Raw genomic sequence first — 23174 nt, 5'->3', positions numbered from 1 at the left:
CACATGATGACAATCGTAAAAATAGCGTCAATGATGACACTGTTGCTCCTCAGTGCATTTAGCGGCAAGGATACAAACTTTCTTCCTGTCATTTCTAGCCTTGATTTTCTTAGGATATTGAATGGATATACTTATGAAAGACGTCACTTTAGCTTGTCCCTGACAGTGAATTGATTTATGCGGAACTCAATCAGCCCAGCCAAGTACAATGCTTACTCATAACAGCTGGACCGCGATGATCACAACGTAGTTTTGTGATATCCCGATACCAAATTAAAATATTGTGATTAATACGTCGTATTGACTATAAAGCTGCAAACACAAAATCTGTTTGCCTTTATTGGACAATTTTTCTCAAACAACATGAATACTCCTGTCAGAGTGTGACACACTGTATGATCTCTGTATGCATTTTCATGACAAATGGATCAATATAAACTGCCATTTTTTGACGTTTACTTTTCTCTTGTTAGTTTTAGATTTCTTTCTTGTGCATTCAAAGTTTACAATTGTAGCAGCGTAACATACGCAGCAGTCGGCCGGCCTGTGGGGCTTCAACCTGCACGGTGCAGGGTATCTATATCCCTGACACGGTATTCTAACCACAAACCATGGTCCTCAAAACACAAGATCAATATTTTTCATATGTCCAGCAATCTCGTAATTTACACTGACGGGACAAAAAACTTCAAAATTGATATGGCAGGGATGTTCTAACGTAAATGCATCATTCCGTGAAGGGTCTAGTCGATAGTCTATTGCGTTTTAATGCAAACAGCATAACCGCACCCAGTCGGCAGGGCGGCGGGGCATCGACTTCAAGGTTCTACCTCACGGTACACGGTAACTATATAACCGAGAAGGTATTCTCACCACAAACGCAAGATCAGTTTTCACATGTCCACCAATATTGTAATTACACTGACAGGACAAAAAGCTTCAAAATTTATCGAGTATTTTCTATCGCATTTGCTTCAACCTCCGGGTTCGACTGGCAAGGTGCATGGTATCTGTATCCCCGAGAGGACTTCCTCACCACAAACGCAAGATCGATAGTTTTCACAGGTCCACTACACTGACAACCAAAAAAATTCAAAATTGATCGAGCATAGACGTTCTAACGTAAATGCATTATTGTCAATCACATTTGCATGTTGGCCAATACACACACACGTGCGCTCTAACTTTCATTTATTATTTCATGTACACAACACTCTCGCGTATCCTTCTGGAGGTGGTAGTAAATATACGTAGCACAGTGTGATCACGTGGTGTGACAAAATAGTTTTACGGAAGCTGTTGACGGAAGTGACGTCACTTTTTCCTCCTCCAACTCTATTAGCTTCCTTAGTTACGTAACTTCCTCGCCAAAATCTCTGATTTGCAAGTTGTTTTATTACTCATTCTGCAGGTATTACAAAGTTTCCGTTGAGAAATAATTATCTTTTGAAAGAGTATTGTAAACATAATTATTAGCTATTCAAAAAACATTGAAGTATCTACCTGTACAGAAAAATAGTATAAATTACATAGAAGAACATTAACTCTGAAGGTCTAAGCAAAATAAATGTCTCTTTTCATTGGATCAGCTGCATTTGCCACCGTAAAGTCATCATAACCTGGTATTACAATTTCAATGTTGCCATGTATTCTTTGTGGTCCTTTCATTGAATCCAATTACAGAATTCACGGAAGACGAGATGTTGTGCTGTTATACAATGAGTTGGATGTGAGGAGATGATCTTCTGATACAGTGTATATCAATGCAGAACTCAGGTACTTGGTTCATTTACCGTTATTTTAGACTCTTTTGGTGCATATATACTGATCTATAAAAATATGAAAATATGCCATGATTCCTACAGCAACCTCTTTATTTGATTTCTGACCCATCAGCAAACCTAAGTGTTTTTTTCACATTTATAGCTACTTTGAGACCACAAGTCAATTATCACTTTGCGATGATTGTTTGTTTACAAATGCCACAAGAATGAGCCATGTGAACATAAATCTTTGTGCATGAAGTGCTGTAACCTTTGAACTTTAACTGCAGAAACATGAACTAAGACCTACTTGAAGTTGTACTCTTTAGTATTCCAATCCTCTGGAGAAGTACCTAGCATTCATCTGTGGTCTGATCTTTATGACCAAGGAAAACAAAAAAAAATCTGTGATACCTGGACATCATGACTGTGAGTTAAAAAGTAGCTTGAGCATTTCAGTCTGTTTTATAAATAACATGTATGTCAACTACAACAAACTTTCACCCAGTGTGCAACACTTCCACTTGGTGCTGTACGACAACTCAACTTCATATAAAGGTTTTGTTTATGTTGATCTGATTAAAGTCAGACAAGTTTTTACTTCTCAAGTTGACATAGTATTTAGAAGTTGGCATCAGTAACTGGTTTTGGAAATGATAAAGCCTCTTCATATAAAGAGCTGTAGAGTTTTCCTCAATACTTTTCAAGTTAACTTACTGTATGACATTGGAACTTACGGTTAAATTCAGAAAATTAGAGCATTGAAATTTAAAAGATATTCTCTGTACAAGCTAAGTCTGTAAAGATTAGATTTCTCTGATAAATATCTTCTGTACAAATTGACAAAATCACTCAATTGACATTTCAGTGCAGAAAATTGCAATAAAAATTTATGAACTCATTAATTGCTGAATATTGTTTTCTCTGACCAAATAAAATTAGTCTTTCCTCCAAAATTTCAGTGGGATTTTTTCAGAAAGTAGTCCTACATATAACATGTGTTATGGATCAATTTCTAAGGTCACTGAATTTATCAAAATGTCCTATGACAAACTCATGAATCTACCGTGATCAGGAAAGTTAGTAAAAATGACATCATTTTAGAAAGCTTAGGACTACGATAGCTTAACATAAATATCTGCTATTTCTGACTTTAAAACTCATTACAATCAATCTGAATTATACACTTTGAACTAACAGAAGCATACAGATGACTTACAATATATTTTGTTGATCAAGTTATGCAAACCATAGACTCTTGTTTTTCTCAAGAGTCTATGTGCAAACTGAACATTTACGATATACAGAACAATATTTACATATGTGCAGCAAAAAATTTGCATAAAAACTATTTAAAAAAACGATTCAAGCATATGCTACAATGTATATTTTACAGAATAATAGATGCCTTGTAATGACTGGCAACTTTTACTTAAACAAGCGACCTAGCGGCCGATATAGCTCCGCTGTGTTTATGTAGAGAATAACTATTTTTGACACATGTTGATGAAGAAGGTGGAAATCTTTGATAGCTCAATGCAGTGGCCAGAAATAGAAGATTTCATTGTACTTTGAATATATCACATTGGATCATCCCTAAGAACATGTCAACCAAAGCTATCTGATGAGTAGTGTTTTGGAGAATAAAATTTTCTGACCAAAAATGGCAACAATTGCCCCAAAAAATAAAATTTGCAGATTTCATCATCATGTCAAAAGATCAAATTTAGTTCATCTATAGAAACCTGTATACCAAATTTCAAAGCTGTTGAACAGTACTTTTTGAGAAACACATTTTTTAACCAAAAATGGAAAAAATTGACCCAAAAATACAAAATTGCAGATTTCATCATAATTTCAATAAATATTATTAAGTTCATCTATAGAAACCTCTATACCAAATTTCAAAGCTATCAGATGAGTAGTTTTGAAAATACACATTTTTTGACCAAAATTGGCAAACATTGCCCCAAAAATACAAAATTACAGATTTCATCAGAAATTCAATATATATTACTTAGCTCATCTGTAGAAACCTGTATACCAAATTTCAAAGCTATCAGACCAGTACTTTTTGTGAAACACATTTTTTGACCAAAAATGGCAAAAATTGCCCCAAAATTACAAAATTGCAGATTTCATCGTAATTTCAATAAATATCATTATGGTGATCTGTAGGAACCAGTATACCAAATTGCAAAGCTATCAGATGAGTAGTTTTGGAAATACACATTTTTTGACCAAAAGTGGCAAAAATTGCCCCAAAAATACAAAATTGCAGATTTCATCATAATTTCAATAAATATCATTTAGTTCATCTGTAGAAACCTGTATACCAAGTTTCAAAGCTATCAGATGAGTACTTTTGGAAATACACATTTTTTGACCAAAAATTGCAAAAATTGCCCCAAAAATACAAAATTACAGATTTCATCAGAAATTCAATATATATTACTTAGTTGATCTATAGAAACCTGTATGCCAAATTTCAAAGCTATCAGACCAGTACTTTATGAGAAATACATTTTTTGACCAAAAATCGCAAAAATTGCCTTAAAAATGCAAATTTGCATATTTCTGCACAATTTGAACAAATCTGAAATAGACCATCCCTAGGGACATATGTACCAAATATCAAAGCTATCTGACTGTTAGTTTTGAAGAAGAAGATTTTTAAAGATTTTTTTACCAAAAATGACAAAATTGCCTTAAAGATACAAATATGCAAATTTCACCACGATTTGAACAAATCTGACTGAAGTCACCCTAAGTAAACTGCATATCAAATTTCAAAGCAATCGGACAAGCGGTTTCAGAGAAGAAGATTTTTTTACCAAAAACACCAAAAAATGCCCCAAAAATACAAATATGCAAATTTCACTACGATTTGAACAAACTTAAGTGAGGTCACCCCAAGTGAGCTGCATATAAAATTTCAAAGCAATTGGACTTGTGGTTTCAGAGGAGAAGGCAATTGTTGACGGACGACGACGACGGACGAGGACGACGGACGACGACGACGACGGACGACGACGGAAAATCAACCTATTTGATAAGCTCCGCGTCGCTGACAGCGGAGCTAAAAATAGAATCCTACAACTGTTTCATTTATACCACCTACAGCTTAATCCTCCTTGGTAAGGTCTAAAGTCAATACTCAACTAAAATATGTAAGTAAGGACTGGGGAAAATATCTGAGTAGATGAATGTGTACCAGAACAACTGGTTCATACACTACCGGTATGTTGATCAAAACTTCTAAATATACCGAACATCTCCTAACATGTACATGGATTGTATGAAAGAAAGCTAAATGTACTGAGCTTATATGTACATAAAAGAAAATATTACATCCGTATTTGTTTTCTAAAAATAATTATTTAAATAATTATTTATTTGATCTGTGCTGGAAGAAACATTTGATTTTTCCGTAGAATTATTACAGGATATCATCTGATTATATCACCATTCTGCTCATTTCTATTTCCCACAAAAACTGTACTTCATATATTAATTTTCTGACATTTCATATAATAGCATTTTCATAGAATATCATTTTTCACATCATTACATCAAAAATGTGGATTTGTAGCTAAGTACTTCTGTTTTTGTACTCTCAAACAGCTCAAAGGATTTGAGAATTTGAATATGGAAAGACCCTGTTGGCGCAGGATTCCAGACTGACAATGTTGGGAAAAACCATTCAATACCGTTCTGTAGTGTCTTTAGGTTTCCATGTTTTGGTCATTTTACTCAGCATGTCTTGACCTAAATTTGCAGTGAAGCAGGTGACAATGCTTTCATGTCCACCCTTGACTGCCAGGTCATAGGCCGTCTCTCCCTTGTCGTTCTTCACCTTGGTACTGGCACCACAGTCCAGTAAAGCCTCAACTGCCCGCTGGCCATCCAAGCCAAGATTGACCGCCTCGTGAAGGGCTGTGTTGCCTTTCCTGTGTGGAGAGCAATGGAGATTTTACTGCTGTTCAGTATGGTGAAAAGTGCTTAACATGTTACCATGTTGGTAACAAGTGTGAAGCCTACCATGTAATCAATTTTTTGGTGAATTTCAAGCAATATATGCAAACAAGTACATGTACATGTGAACACAAATTTACCAAAAACTATACCTTCCTGCCACAATAATTCTACCAGATGGCAACTGAATCCTCTCACAACTCTCTGAATTTAGTGCTGAGACTTTTAATGTTTTTTGCTTCTGATTTGCTCTCAAGTAGCCTTTTGCGAAAAAAAACAGGAAGATGAAATCCAAGTACTTACGGCCCTGCCTTCTTATCAATCTCAGCATGTGCATTAACTAACGGCGCAATGCAGTCCACTTTGTTATTGGTGACAGCAACTGTCAACACTGGAATGCCATCACTATTCACGCAGTTTGCATCAGCACCCTGAAAATCACGTAAACATCCATGTGAAATGAAATTAAATAAAATACACATCATTTGTCACTTCTAAACCCTATTCTGAAGTGTAAGTATATTGATGTATTAAATTTTAACAGATACACAGAGGCTTACAATTTTGAATTCATACAACAGTTTACCTGAGTTTATATGTAACATGGTTACTGACTGATTGTTTGCCAAATAGAGCCAAACAATTTACAATGACTGTAGCTGTACTTATGAATAGATGAATTTCTTATTTGAAATTTACAACATGCAGAGCTGTCACCTTCAAATGTGTAAAGAAATAGTCAGTAAGTGAAACAAGCCACGAAATACTCACACAATACATGTACTTATCATATCTTTGGTGTATACAGACACAATGAAGTGACAGCTCTTTTCCACCATGCATTAGGAGCAGGAGATTTCATTAATACCATCCAAAATTAAACACCTTTAATTGTATGATGATTTTTAATGCAGTAATTTTGCTGTGGGGCTTATGTCACATTGAAAAATGTCAAGTATTTCGTATTTGTCGAAATTTTTTCTACCTCGTCCAGAAGTCTCTCAACTTCTTCTTCATCTCCATCTCCTTTCGCGCTGACTTCTTTCAACAATGCTTTATTTTCGGCCTTCAAGAAAATAAAAAAAAAACTTTGTTACAAAGAAAAAAGGATTGACAGATTGAATGACCCTAATGACAGGAAGGTAAAAATTACAAAAATTTTTTTTAAACAGGAAAAAAGCCATAATTACCCAGCATTTCCACGGAGGAGGTTGGTTTCAGCTTGATTTCAACAAACACCAGAACGGACGCCTATTATGGCTAATTTTTTTGTCCTCCTGCTTTTGTCTGCACTTATTATGAATGTAACAGGTAACTTGTATGAGCTTTGTATGTGTCATGAATCATTATGATCACATCAAAGAAATCAAAAGAGACAACATTTCCCAAATGGTTCGCTGTGGCGAGACTCAGGTGTACTCATTTTCCTGATTATTTCCAATCTCAAATTTAAGTAATTACCATGGCCTTCCTATATCCTTTTTTTTATTCATACTGACAATCAAAATGACTTAAAAGAGGTTTAACCTTGGAGGAAATAATGTAACACCTGAAACCCAATAAGGTCATATGGCAAATGGACAAGGAAATGGTAATGATTGACACAACATAACGGTGGGTGATTAATAGCATGATTCTTCTTGAATTATTCACGCTGGATTCAGAGGAGGAGTGATTTATTTTAATGCAGCTGAATTCAGATTGCCTGGCCACAGCAACTGTAAGAACGCTCTTCTAAACTTTCTTGCAGATGTACATTGTAACAAACACAGCAACTTTCAAAATAAGTGTGATCTTTCCAACTACATGATCAATCAAGAAAAACACCTTTACAATGAAGGAAACGGTCAATGTGGGAACTCTAAAAGCCAAATTTATAAGAAAAGAATCTAGTTGAGTGTTTGCTAATATGTAGGGCTGAATGAAAGGTTATTGCTCACCGCTAATAAATGACGTTGTATCTCTACAGTTGAAATGTGGACAAATCAACTTTTATTAAATACATGGGTGTATTCTTTCATGAGAAGACACTTTAATCACATGGATGGGCTCAGAGCTAATTAAATCCTGGCACATCTACAAAATTGGTATCAAATGTGACTACAAGGAATGTCACTCACTGTCAATTTATTATCCTCTTTCTTCTTCTTCTTCTTAGTTGTGGTTTTCTTTGTAACATTCTTGTTTTCAGAATCTGTCACATAGAAAATATGAAGAGTTGAAATGGACAGAGACACAGAAATGGATGGAATTCAAATCCTTATAAGTTTTCAAGGTCATATCAAAGCCAGCCTAACAGCTGTTACATTATTTCTTTTACAGTTCTCATACCATTACAAAACAGGGTCACAATGACTTTGTTGTGAATAAGCTTCTGTTAAGTTTTGAAAACTTGGTCTACACACATGTTAAATGACAGTCTCATGTATGTCATTGGATCTACTCAAGAACATCCCTCGAGTGTTAGACGGACTATGCATAGTGCAATTGACACCCCTAAAATGAGAAATCACTTGGTGGGAGTATAAAAGAGTACATAAACATATACAGAAATATGCAAATTTCTATTTACATCCATGCCAACTTGAGGGTTTGCCCATTTTGGTATGCCTATTTGCACAAATAAACTGGCTATATGAATAGATGATCAATCTCAAAGACTATAATGAGACATCAGTGCTTGATAGACAACTGTGCAATTTGCATGTGACACCACAATACAACAATTCTGAGTTGCTGTCCTTTAATTTATTTTCAGTGTTGCTTTGTGAAGATAGTTTCATAAAAAATTACTCTCTTCAGAGGGAAGAAATGTTGATTAATCAGGCACAGGCATACATATCAGTATCTGCAGTTTTTAGTTGCTAAGACTATTTACGTGTATATATCATATATAATTGTGCAAACTTGAAGAAAAACGGAAAGATTAAAACCAAAGTTCAGCTAGAATTGTCGGTTTTTCTAAATAGAAAAAACCACAGGTTGTGTCATATCTGCCGAGTGTTCTATCAATATATAAGCCAAGTCACATCATGCTGTAATTTGGGCAAGACTAAGATGATACCAGTACTTACCAAAGCTTGAAACACTGCCATTAAAACTGTGCCTTCTACTCTCAGTCAGCTGACTCAAATACCCACCTGAAGAGAATGTATATCAGAGGTAATTATTTGTCTACATCAATTCTTTGTCACATCGAAAATCAACAAATTGACGTAGATCATACTAAAAAGAGTGGTCTGCACTAAAAGTGAGTTTAATTTATGATGTAGCCCTTCCCAGTCCATAATGGATGAAAGCAAACCTTGCACAATATAATGTATATGGCGAAGCTGAGTACACTATGGAGTGCAAAGTTTATTTGAGTCCAGTGAGGGTTGGGAGGGGGTACATTATTGCTATTATTTTATAGTTTTGGCAATGCCAGTGAATTTTTTATGCATAGAAAACATATGAGGACACAATACTGGATAATCAGATACATTATCAGTAATAATCTGGGGATGACGTCACAAAATTTTACTGGTATTGACAAAGATGCAATATAATAACCAACGGTAGCTATGTTGAAAATTTCAAAGAGAAGGATAAAGATTAATATTCATTCTGATGATGAGTACCATGAAATTTCTTCACAATTTGAACCAATTCGAATGGTCTCATTAAAAGGGAATTACAACAGCCCACTCCAATTTCAAACAAGTTGGACAGGCAATGTCATACAAGATGATTTACATTTGAGTATCTTATCACAATCAAGGAAGACATCTAAACTAAGTCAGCTGAGGATTTCTGAAAAATTTGAGTACATCCATCTTGATATCATCTCAGGAAATGGCAAATCAAACATTAAAATAATTGGACTGGTGTCTTTTTATGGAGTAGAAGCAAGATAATGGATTACAGTGCATGTGATTTTATGCAATTTGCTATGAAGCTAAAATAGAAGGCAACTGATATCTGTCATGGAAGATAATATATTACAGTGAATTCCCTGAAACAATGCAATTAAAATTTCCTAAACCAGATCAAGAAAAATGGCCACTTTTAATATATTTACTGTTTGAATGAAAAACAAAAATAAGCAACAAAAGCAACAAATATGATCATAATTAACAAATCAGATAGTGCTATCAGTCCATTCAATCATACATTAACTTTCTCCTTCTTTACAACTCCTAATAATTTCAGTTACTTGTTGAAAGCTACTTTTTAAAATGTTGATCATGAAAAAGCTTTATCAAAAACAAGAAATAGTAACCCTAAATCAGTATTTAATTTTTCTTATCTTGATACAAATGTTGGTAATTAAAGTTTTATTTTCAAGATGCTATAACCCATTAAGCTGTTCAAATCAGATTTACAGACAGAGCAGAGCCATAAAATACAGCAAGTAGAAATAAAATCGTTACCCTACAAACATTTCTTGTGAAGGGATTTATCAACAAGACAAAAATTATTATTATCATTTAAAGCTATTGACCCTTCCTTAAAATATGACATTTACAAAGCACAACTAACCAGTACTTTAACAAACCTTAATTACCAGAAAAAGACTGAAAAAATTGACAAGACGTTTTAAATTGTAATGTCTTGTATGAAATTTATGGAAATGCATGAAAAAAGTAAATTGTCTTATCCAATGAGACTACACAGCAATATGAAACTTGCCTGAGAACACCCAATGACAAAGTTGGTATATTAAGTGGCAAAAAAGACAAGTGGTGAAAACATAAACCAGGATAGAAGAACAGACAATTAATGACAATCTTGTTGAATGGTTAAGGTAAAAAAAATTGTTAAAGAGTATCATCTTTGTGTGACTGAAATGGAGCAATAGCAAGTTCACGAACTACAAAATATTGAGCTTCCATTCAATATGAGTACGACAGCAAAACAATAACTCCATAGAATGAAGAAACCTACTTGAGCATGTGGTGCAATATCTGATGTAAAGTATGCCTAAACAGCTGGACAGATGTTTCCAGCATGATAACTGTGCATATGTTCAATACACTTACACAGCCAACAAAGGTAGTCCAACAATTATGAATACGCATCAAACTGAAGAATTAATTGGAATTCTACAACACTGCCAGGTGTTGTAGATACTTTTGTACAGCTTACCACATCAATGCTTTTACCCTGCTTTATGAAAGTGTCACACGTCTGTCAATCAATCATATAGGCATGACCTCTGACATGGGAGGTCATGACCTCCCTCCTGATCCATGACCAAACACGACACTGACATTTTATACAAACTGATGGCAGACCAGTCACTCACCCTTTGAGATGTTCATAGGTTTGCCTGTCATGTTGTCCCCCTGACCTCTCAATGCAAAACACACATTTAGATTCAATTCATAGCCGTCTTCATGTACAGTTGCTGAAATAATCTAAAAGACAAGGCAGATAAATACAAAATGCATTAAACACTGATTATGTGTTTGCTATACAAAGAGTTGAAGAAACTGAATATTGTACCCGTAAATTGATTGTTGTACTGATAAATTGAATATTGTACCAATAAATAGAACGTTGTACCAATCTGTTATGCCTGAACAGTAATGATACCTTTCTTTTTTCCAATAATGCTAAAATGAAATGTCTCAAGAGATTGCTGTTTTGGTTATTATTGTATTAAATATTGTGCATGTAATCAATTATTCACATAAAATATCACAAACATTTTGGCAAAAATTAAAGTTGACAGAATATGTTTGAGTTTGAGCTCAACATGGGAATAGAAAGACCATTGGAGCAGGAGTCTTGAGAATATCGTACATTAGTCTGTTGATCTCTTGCAATCCAAAATGTAATGACATTATGACATTAGGGCGAGTTTATTTCATTACGCACGATTAAACTGACATATGCTGCAAGGGTCAAACAAGCCATGTAGACATCTGTTATCGAAGAGAAAAAGCATTCATATGAATGTTATATGCATACCAGCCTGTCCTACTTCAACACAAGTACATCTTTGCATTACACGACTTCAAAAATATTTACGTTGAGGGCAGTATACCGAAAATGACATGTACTCTCACAAATACACACAAAACCCATAGTTCACTCATCTTCCACTTTTGGTATCTGACTAAGTAAGCTAGCAACATCTAAGGGTGGTCAACTACAATGAGAATCAAGGGTAACCTGTCCTAATGTAGTATGCACCTTGAAATAGAAAGACTTACACCATTCTCTTTCAAAATCAGAAATAAACATTGAGGTCACCATGCTTTTGGTTCCTTGGATACAAATTACCTTAAATTTATCAATATTTGAAATTCAAAATAAGCAATCTTCCTTGTCTTAACTGTATGGGTGAAATTACATTTGTGATTATCAAAAAAATGGTGACAACTTTATTCATTCCACCAAGAGCTTCAAAGTGAGCCAATACAAGTGGTAGGTTAGAAAAGTATTGTAAAAATTTGAGAGTCCTTGTATCTGTCCCTGGGCACGTTCTTCCTTAATTGAACCCTTTGACTACACAAAATACTCTTTCTCAATCCTTCACTGGAAAGACTTCATGAGAAAAGACATGTCTGAGAGTATTCAGAGTTGGATGGGATTCACCTTATTATATCATTACTTTTCTCTCCAAAAGACTTTTCTGTAAAATGGTTACAAAATTTGTGAACTGGCTATAGACGGAATATTCCTTGTTTAAAAATTAGTGTTGTAAAAAAGGGTTTCCAAAACACTGGAGGAGTGAAAACGTTTTAAATGTCAACATTTTCATGATTGAATTCCTGTGAATAGACAGTTTCTCATTAGCAAAAACATCAAAATGAAGAAAGATCTTAAAATCACTGTCAATAACAGAGAGATCAAATTTTTTTGTGAAAGGATCAGTTGAACAAGCCTAATACCAATAATAACTATTTAGTCAATGACCTTTTATGCAAAAAACTCATTTTTGACTAAAAACATGAAATTGAATGTTATTTCGAACACGAAAACAAACTGTTTGCTGTTGATGTCATTAAGGGGCCATCGATAATAAAGCTGACGCACCACAAACGTAATTCTTTCGTTTAGGGGGAGGGGGTAAAAGCTCATTTCGTTTTGTCTGCGTCAAAATCGCATAAGGATTTTCTATTGTTTTCGAAGTGCGACTTTGCAGCGAGAACACAAAACTACCTTCGCGTTCATCGAGAACAGAATGACCACAAAATACGGAGACAGAAAAGACAACGAAAAGACATGAATGTGAAATAAAAACTTGTATCCTTTTTCAACTTGAAACATGTATGTGAAACATTTTCCTAAATGCGAAATACATTAAATGTTCTGTCTTAAAAAGTGAAACGCGTAAAGTGGAGGTTTATTAATTAATGTGCCCTTCCGGTATTTTTTCATGGGCGTGCGGATCGGAGAGGTGCGTGTGGGTTTGTCAGAAACGGCATCATAATACGAAATTGATTTCGCATAAGAACTTTCGTTTTGAGGGGGGAGGGAGGGGGTTTCAAGTAAAACGAAGGAATTACGTTTCTTGTGCGTCAGCTTTTATTATCGACGGCCCCTAAGAAAAAAGATTTAAAATGACAACCAGGCCTCCACACACCTTTCCCATCCTTGGTTCTCCTATGTTCGTTCTAAACTCTTGGTGGTTTTGTGCATGAGCTTTCAAATGACCACAGATGTGTTCCATTTGCTGTCTCCAATAACCTGTGTGACAGGAATACATCACATGCATTAAAAATACGTCCTAAAGCATGAAGAAAAACTGATGGAATACATCACACCAACTTTAAACGTGTTAAATGCTTCATTTTAACATATTTGAATATTTAGATATTGTGGACTAACTAATCAGTTTCAATAGCAAATGCTCCACATTTTAATTGTGAAATCAATGGTGTTTTGACCAGGATGTATGAAATACCAGCTGATTTGACAGAGCATGGAGAACACTCCATTTATTTCTCTATATTTTGTACGGGAAACTTTAAAAAATGCAAACTCAAAAAAATTATTTTCTCAATGAAATATTCATTTATTTAAATAAAAGCTTATATTTGAAATGAAATTTTAATCAAGGTAATATGAGCCTCGAAACTGAAAGACTTAAAACTTTTCCTCAAACTTTTCTCTTAAAACTTTAAACTATCTTTTTCAAAATCAACAATAAAAATTAGGTGTCAACTTACAAATTTTGGTAGAGAAACAAATTACCTAAAATTTACCAACATTTGAAATTCAAAATGGCAGCCACCCATGTGCTAAACTTTTGGTATAAAATTAAAATTTTCACAAAAATAAGACATTGAAAAGTTCATTTACTCCAAGAGCTTCAAAATGGGCAAGACAACCAACAGACCAAGAGAACAAATTGTAAAAATTTGAGTTTGAATACCTGATGCACACTCTACAATAAGTATCCCTTTTGGTATGTCACCCTCACTAAACTTCAGTTTCACTGGTTGTTTCACATCTTGCTCAGGCTTATAAACAACACCCTTTCACACTTTTTCTGATATTTTACCTGTCAATGAGGTTTATAGGTGTCATCAATACTGGATTCCAACCTTGTAAAATCTTTCATATAATGTTTTCACAATATTTTACCTTTGCCAGGGCTGATGGATGTCAGCGGTGGTTTCCTATCACTCATTGCTCCTTGCATCTGTTTCATGATCTCCTCATGCTCCTCTTTCTTCTGCAGCTCTCTATTGGATGGATAGAACAGACCCACTGTCTGGGTGGAAGATGTTTTCTTTGGAACCATAGACTGGGGCAAGGCAACAGACTTCCAGGTCTCCTCCAGATTAACACCCTGCAAGAGCAGAACTCATGTTATGAGAACAGTCTCCAAAAATATTTGGTAAAATAATTCTTGCACTAAACATTGCTGTTGTATGCATTATGAATACTTTAATTCAGCATCTTACACAAGTGTCATTCCATTGACACAGTTTATGCATTTCCCCAAATGCTTGATGGACTAAACATATTTTGGTCATCTGCTTAGTATATACAATCATACTGGGTGGAGAGATTGTGAATATAATCTGTTGAGTTTCAAGAGATAACGTTGTCTGCATTTGATGATGAAGTATCAGAACAACACTGAGTTACATGTTGTACAGTGATGCAAATCTTAATAGGAATGAAGGACAATGATATGATTGTCATTATCAAACTACTTTGCAAATGGCAGTCTACACAAATTCCATAGTTTTTACAGAAACACAGTGAGGGGTTTTGATCAGCTGAGGTTACTTCCTATAACAGAAGTGGACATCGAGAATACAGAAAATATGAAAAGATTTTATATTTGTCAATATTTGTGTTGTTCAAACAAATTTTATGGATAGTGTTAATTGATAAAAAGTTAATTAATTCACTTTTGTATAAAATTCAGTGTTTTCCAGGTCTAACCGTGATGTTAATAACAATGCTGTCATGACAGAAAAACATCAGTACCAAAAGGATAATAAACTCACAGATGACATGACAAGTCCATCAGTTGTAACACCACTGTTTCTGGGGTCATTTCTGATTGGTGGTTCAATGTTGACTCCACAGGAATTACAGAACTTGGCATAGGGTTGATTACTTCCTCCACAACGGGAACACACCAACGGAGTAGTTGCTGGTGCCGGCTACAGGGTAATGGCATCAATAACCACATATTACACGCATTATGGACAGTACTTCATAAAGTTTGACTTCAATACATGTATGTCTTGCCATGGATGTATTGGCGTTTGTAATTCACAATTGATACACAACCTCATAATGGAGCCAAAGTTACCCATTTCAAACATGTCGAAAAATAGTAAGCAGTAAGCATCAGGTCAGCATTTGAAATAGCACATTTCTTGAGCAGCAAACTTGATAGCTCTCAGGAAATATGACATTAAAAATCACAGGTACTTTTTTGACATGGATGCAATACGCAGTGTATCCATGTAGGTTTTAAACACCTTGAGCAACTGTTTACCTGGATTTTAATCTTGAAAATACAATGATTTTATTTCTTATTCATGAAACAAACTTCTTCAAATCACTGAAAAAATGACAGAGTTCAAACTGTTGTGACTAACCTTGGCTCCACACCAATCACAAAATCTAGCATCACTGTTGTTAACTCTACCACACTTGCTGCAGCATAGTAGTCTGCCTTCTTTGCTTGGCTGGGGCGGTGCCGAGTTTCCGGAAAACAATGGCTGATAGGGAATGATAAATACGGAAAGGATGAGAATGGAAGCTTATTGATAAAATATTATCACAGCGGTGACTATGAAATGCATAATCATCAGAACTGTCATATGATTTTAAAACTTTAAAGGGAATAACAGAGCACATGAACGTGGCATAGTGGAGTTTCACGATTTCTTTAGGATTCCAGCTAAAGTATCAAGCAACACCATAAAACCACAGAACCATGAATGAAAACAAATGATAGTTGATTTTGCTTTATTATAGCAATGATGTATTTAAATATTATGCAGTTATGCAGAGGTACTTTTCAGGTTGTTCATTGACAATATTATTGCTGCTTGGTATCTATCTTGTAACTGGAAAATATAAAACTTAATAATTATGCCAGTATTTGCATTAGATTCAATTTAAATCATAAGGTGTTGATTGACCTCTTCAAATACTTTACATTCAAGACTATAAATGTTGTATGTAACTCCTACCTTTGCATTACTAGGTAATCTAGCCTCACATGTTACACAGTACTGGAGATTGCATGGATTTGCTGTATGACAGCTTATACACACAACCTTATCCCGCAGCTTGATACTGGCCTGGGGTATCATCTGAGGTGGAATGGGAGTCTCGCATACAACACACTTGTCTGTGTTCAGTGGTACCATGGAGTTACACCCGACACACATACCCATCTGGCCCGGCTCAGGAGGTGGGAGTCGGGCGTTGGGTATGGGAGGAACAGGTGAACCACACTCATTGCAGAAACGGGCATAAGGATCAGAGGGTCGGTCAGCAAAGCAGTAGATACATCTGTGCAACAGAAGACAATGACATTTAGAGCATTATGTCATTTCATCATTTGAAATATGAGTAAAATGTGAATCCTTGTCAACAAAAAAGTGATTTTTTTTTTAAATGTCATAATAATGTTATGTAGGTCATTTCCCCCACACTCATCATGACCTGAGTTCAATTAGTCTAGAACATTCTCAAGGTCACTGCCCTTAGTGACCTCACAACCTTGAATTCAATTAGTCATGTTTGGAATGTTCTGGAAAGTTGATTAGTTGTGTAGGAGAGATAATTTTAGAACAGTAATTAGCATGTCAATAAAGTTCTAGATTGTTCTTATATGCCCTTATGTAAGCACATGTGTATAAAAGGGACGTGCACAGCTTCCAGTCAGACTTTTGGGATCGTGTCTCTTGTGTGTTACTAAACTCCAGCAGTAGTCATTCTCAAGACTTTTCAAGACCTTCACTGCCAACGCTGGATTTATACTGTGGACTTTGTGTCAACTTCAAGCCTGCAAGCCAAAGGACTGTTCATTCATCCGACGGACTGTTACAACTCTGAGACTGGAGCTTTGCCGTCCCAGCTGAGATAAGTAGTCTGTACACTTTTAAAGCTTGTACTCTATCCCTGACTTAGCAATAAGTTTTATTTTCGTAATAAATTTTGTTTAAAACGTTAACTGCTGAGTTCACCCTTTTGTTCGTTTTCTCTGCACGTAACAATAATCATAAAATGTGTACTATAGTACCGAAAAAATCACTCAAACTCCTATATTTTTACACTGCATAGAATACATGGTTACTATAATCAGTTAATCTTGCCTAGGATGCTTCAGGGAATTCTTCATAGAAGAGTGAAAAAACCAGGCCAAACAACCCTGATCTACCAGGGATCTACCTACCTACCTAACAGTATATGTAATGTCAAAAAAACTGAGTGAGCGCCCTCGCCGGTCAATATGCAATCACAAGTGTCTTAAGGTTCTGTCCTTGTTCATTAATTTAGAATTCTTTGGTGATTTGTGAATGAAAGAATATAAATCAAATACTTACTTCAAGAAGTCTGTTTCTCTTTGCATTCTGGTAGCTTGTGTTATATTTTCTGGAGCATTTCTTGGTTGGCTGGCCGAAAAATCCAATGCTGTCTGGAGGGATGAAGTACAAGTACACAATCAGAGTTTGAATATGGAAACATCTACATGAAATGTACACTTCTGACAAAACCATTTAGAATCATACATGAACAAAACAGCACTTCTCAGTCTGTTACATAATGACTGGTCTAACAACCACAATAAGGTGGAATCTCTTACAACGGGTGAGACTTCTGCTGGACTTTGCCTACAGTTTGGAAGCATGGATTGCACAGATTGGAATAAGGTCTCAGACTTTGAAGTATAATTATCTAGTCTGTTGTAGAAAATTACTAATAATATTGCTTTCCTTCTAATGATCTTATTGCAATGTAGTTTCTTGTCTTACCTGCCCAGTCTTTGGAGTTTTTGGTGATTACAGTGATCTGCCTGTTGCGCTAGGTGTTTTATTTCCCAATCTTGTGTTGGTAAATCTCGGTCCAGTTCTTGGTTTTCTCCTGTCTGAACCACTGATTGTTAGATCGGCAAGGGCTTTAGCATTCTCTTCTTCCAATAGTTTGTTCATAATATGACTAGTTGTTTGGCCAGCAGACAACTGCAGCATTGACAAACAGAAAGAAAGTCCAAGATATGATACAGAACACAATACAGGGTGCTTATTGTGATTTCTTGATATGCATTTACAAGTGTTTATTTCTATTAGTGATGGAACTAGAAGGGACAACATGCCTGAGCTCAATCCATAATGAAGAACAGTGTTTTTGTTTAACGTGGTAGGCCAGTAATTGCTACCTGTGTTAACTGATAATTCAAAAATTGTTTCCTTTGAACACTGGAGTAACTTAAAGGGTTACCATCAAAAGTGTTTTATTATTAATCAAAATCAATTTAACTATTCTTTCAAACAACAGAAAAAAGAGCTGATTCTGGCAGTGATAAAAACTGCCAGTATATCCTAAAGCAGAATATGTTTTACAAGTTTGAATTTGCATTTCCTTATTTTGTCAATACAACAATTTTACAACATCTAAATATGGTTTGCTGACCAGGGGTATATGTTAACTTGGATCAAAAGCCATATTGCTGTTATACTGGGTCCAATACTTGTATTTCTTATACTGCATGATGACAACACTTAATCTTGTAAGAGTGAAAATTGAAAAACCAGCTTACCTTGATTGACCGAGAACTTTCTCTTGCAGTTCTTTGTTGAAAGCTTTCATCATCACTGTCTCTATCAGGAGCAGGAACTCTCTCTACTACAAATGTTTTGCTTACTACATTGCTTTCCCTGTCATCACTGATATGGGGGTAAAAAAATGAATCCTTTAATGCTTATCTTCAACAAAAGCAAATATTGCTCAAAAATCTTCTGTTAAGATGTCTTTTTCTGATATCAGAATAGTATGATCAACATTTCTTTATAGTTCATTGCCTTTATTAACCTAAAATTTGCAAATGTGGATTCACATTGACAAACAGTTAATTTTCTCTAAACTTATTAAACAGTAACATTTACTCTTCAAAGCTATTTATGGGATATGGGTAATTGACAAGACAAAGTTGACTTAACAATTCAGGGCTTTATCCCCAAGTAATCACCTACATAGATCTACAACTTGCATAGGCTTATGTTGAAGCTTTTGGAGTAGGTAAAGTTTTCATTTCACTGTCCTGTCTTTGTGAAAATGGAAAATTCAATTTTTCTCTCTAGAGTTAAGGCAGGGCCAATTTGAATTTCAAAGATTAGAAAATATAAGGTAAATTGTTTCAACAGTACAAAATTTTGCACTGCAACCCCTCATTTTTATTTTTGATTTTAGAGGCGAATGGTGGAGTCTCCATGGGGAAAATTTTGGGTAAAAGTTTGTCTTTAAATATCTAGAATGGCTGGGAGTTTCCCTGTGAAAAATTTGTGCAAATGTTTAAAGTCTTCAAATTTTGAGTCCATACCATTTGATTTACTGTGTTTCTGTCATTCTGTCACTTTGGAACAATCAGTAAACTTTAGGCTTATTTCCCATAAAAATATTTCAACATTTTGTGATTTTCAACCAGTCCATTCGTCACTGTGGAACAATCAGTAAACTTTAGGCTTATTTCCCATAAAAATATTTCAACATTTTGTGATTTTCAACCAGTCCATTTCCCTGCATGATCACACTTGTCAAAAGAAAATTCTGATTCAATTGTCATTTGATATCGGAAGCACTGACTTTGTTCAATGACTATCCATAAACATGTATAACTACAGTGTAATAATTTTAACTGAACACCAGACAAATTGATCAGTTTTAATGTATTTCGTCAGGCAATGTTCTGATCAAAAAAGTTCATATCCAAATGCAAGGATACATAATCTCTGAACAACTTCATTTCCCTAGCTGGCCATTCATAAATGAACGGTTGCCTCCTACTTGATGAGTTCACCTCAATCAAATTAGAAACAGTTACATTTCAAATTGGCAACACAGCAAAACTTTTAATCCTTGAATTTAGAAGAAAATCCAGAAAATTATCTTTGGGATAACTCATAACATACGGTAACCAGTAACCTAGCAAAGGTATCGTAATCAAAACTGCTGGGCTAAATCCCAAAACAAAAGCCTCTCTTTGCAGAGGATATGTGTTTCAGGGTACTGATGTACAGGCATTTGAAAAAGAAAAACTTGACTAAGTAGAGCCATCTTTTATAATAACACAATAATGAATCTCAATAACAACCTTGACACTGCTATGGCTTTGACAGTTCTCTTGCCATCTTGAAGTAGGAAAGGTCGCCTGTACTTGTAGGTTGTCTTTTCCCCAAGCTTTTGGAATGGATCTGGCTTGGTTCCATCAACAGTGTAGTAGATTTCTGTACCAGGGGTATCTGTCAAAAGCAATAGAACACATACTAATGCCATACTAATTTGTTCTGACTTCCTCTAAAACTCTCATAGCCTATTAGCCACATGTTCAAAGTACACACAATTATATATATCTTGTATCTTTTTTTGCAATTTGGAAACTTCTGAACATGTTTCCAAAATGTCATAAAAGTTTTGGCTGATAAATATAGTTTTAAAAGAAATTATGGCGTTTAAAAGAAATTATGGAGAATATGCTCATTAAGGTAGAACGCACCTCGGGGACAGAAATTCAGGCCTTCAAATTTTATCACTTTTCTTCTAACCTACCACTTGTGGGGGCTCATTTTGAAGCTCTTGGCGAAAGAAAAGTTTTCACCGTCTTAGTTTTTCGAAAATCGAAAATTTTATTTTTTCTCATAGAGTTAACACAGGGATGGCGGCCATTTTGGATTTCAAATATCGAGAAATCACAAGTTATTTGTCTCTCTGGTACCAACGTTTGCACGGTGACCCCTGATTTTTATTCTTGCTTTGGTAAGAGAATGGTTGAAAGTTTCACTGAGGAAAGTTTGAGCAAAAGTTTAAGTCTTTCACTTTCGAGGTGCATATTACCTTAATTGGTGTATTTAATAAATATTTTAAACAGTCGTTATATACATCACATTCAAGTTCAAAATTTCACTGGAAATTTGGACCAATGGGTGCATGAAACTCAAACTGAATAAAAAGCTTGTCATAACTGCTATATCATTCAGACAAATGTTTATGACAATGGTTGAGACAAAAGCTACTATGTTATTTGAAAAGCAAAATAGATTGATGGGTAGTTCTTGCTGAATGGCAATGCATGGGAGAAATGGTTCCCAGACACTTTGCACCAAAACCACTTTGCACCATACCATTTCGCACCAATACAACCTCGTGCCAAAACATCTTCGCCCCAGGAGTCATGTCACCCCAACACCATTTTGCCCCCAAAACAATGCCACTTCGCCCCCAAACTATCACCAACCGGTAAAGCTGAAAATAACAAACCACTGCTATCGAAGTTTTCATCACCTTTCCACCATCTCAGGACTGAAGTCTTGAACAGTTGAAAGTGTACACATTTCAAGAAAATGACATCATGCAATTCCACGCAAGGCACCTGAGTTGTAGCATAATGGTTGTAGCACGGTCCCTCTGGATCGTGGTTGTAGCATTTAGTAGTTTGTGTTTGTTCTTTTTTCTAATTCTAACGTTTATGGTTTTCTGCAAGAATCATGGTGCGTGGTGGCAAAAAATGTCCTGATACAGTAATGCTTCCATTTCCAAGTTGCAGGTTAAAACAACGCTGTAATACATCATTGTTTAAGGACGAGTAGGTAGTAGGCCTATTATGATGGAACTATACTTGGGACGACGTGGTTTTAGTACGAGGTGGTACTTGGGCCGAAGTGGCATGTGATGAGGTAGTACTTGGGACGAGGTGCATTTGGTGTGAAAAGGTTTTGAGACGAAGTTGTGTGGGGCGACCTGGTTTTTGGTGCGAAGTGTCTGGACCCCGGAGAAATTACTTCAGACAGATTAACTTCTGTATTCCTTTCAGCCGTTTTCAAGTGTATGTAGGCAAGGCATAGGTTACCACAAGAAACCTATGAATATACGGTCATACAATAAATGCATATGGAATTTGAATGCAACTCCATTGATCAAAACAGAAAAAGAATTGAGTGTCAAAAAAAATTTACTGAGCAATGAGTTGTTAAGTTCTCTGTTGTTCTTTATATAAAACGATACGCTGTATTCAAAAAATTTCCATTTTCACATTATACACTGGCATATCTGTTGGGTGAATTTATCGCCGCAGATTATTGCACCCCTAAATCACGGTTACTCTACCGTGCCTAAATCAACAAGAGATACTATTTTCAGAGGTTATATGAGGTCATGCTGCATAGCTGTCGTGGCCTTGGTGCAAAGGGTGAATAGTTTTCAACTTTAAAAAAGGTGTCATTTCGCAGATACTGGCATAATTTTCCGCAGACTGTCTTCATTCTCAACAGTGACTTCAGTGCCAGAGAAGTTAATCCGAGTAACTTTGCAATGCTTAGCGATTGTCACTGGTGTCACTGTCCAACTACGGAGATAACAAAAACTTTGTGAACTTACCGCTTTTTATCTCGATATTTGTATTTGTGTCAATATTCAGCTTCGATTTCCCTGGTATAGGAACCCTAAGTGGGATTATAGTTGGTACCACTATCGCTCCAGCTGTCATTTTGAGTGCAAAATCGGCAAAATGTACCAAACAGTTCCGTGCATAGAAACCGGGAATAGTTTCCAAGGTGTTTTGAATATGACCCATATATTTGCTCGTTTTCTCGTTACTCAAGAAATGGCGGCTTGGCTCATTCCACTGTATGTGATAGGGATGCTGTAGGTGCGAAAAATTATACGGTAAACATGTAATTCTCTGTAATATAAACATTTTTCTGCAATCAGTGAATTGATTTTTAGAATTCACGATTTCGGTATCGA

General features: G+C 35.5%; 1 protein-coding gene across 1 annotated transcript; it reads right to left on the bottom strand.

The window, feature by feature from the left end:
* Window positions 1-1377: 1377 nt before the first annotated feature.
* Window positions 1378-23007, bottom strand: LOC139149366 (double zinc ribbon and ankyrin repeat-containing protein 1-like). The gene is given in 16 exon segments (XM_070721089.1): window positions 1378-5713; window positions 6042-6169; window positions 6724-6804; window positions 7859-7932; window positions 8813-8878; window positions 11026-11137; window positions 13315-13418; window positions 14319-14526; window positions 15197-15355; window positions 15800-15922; window positions 16400-16724; window positions 17762-17853; window positions 18191-18397; window positions 18976-19102; window positions 20527-20674; window positions 22806-23007. Coding segments are annotated over 16 exon segments (2397 nt in total). The 5' UTR covers window positions 23002-23007; the 3' UTR covers window positions 1378-5466.
* Between the last annotated feature and the right edge of the window lie 167 nt (window positions 23008-23174).

The sequence above is a fragment of the Ptychodera flava genome, chromosome 14 (assembly GCF_041260155.1).
Source record: "Ptychodera flava strain L36383 chromosome 14, AS_Pfla_20210202, whole genome shotgun sequence".
Lineage (NCBI taxonomy): Eukaryota > Metazoa > Hemichordata > Enteropneusta > Ptychoderidae > Ptychodera > Ptychodera flava.
This window is presented reverse-complemented; position numbering and strand designations above follow the sequence as displayed.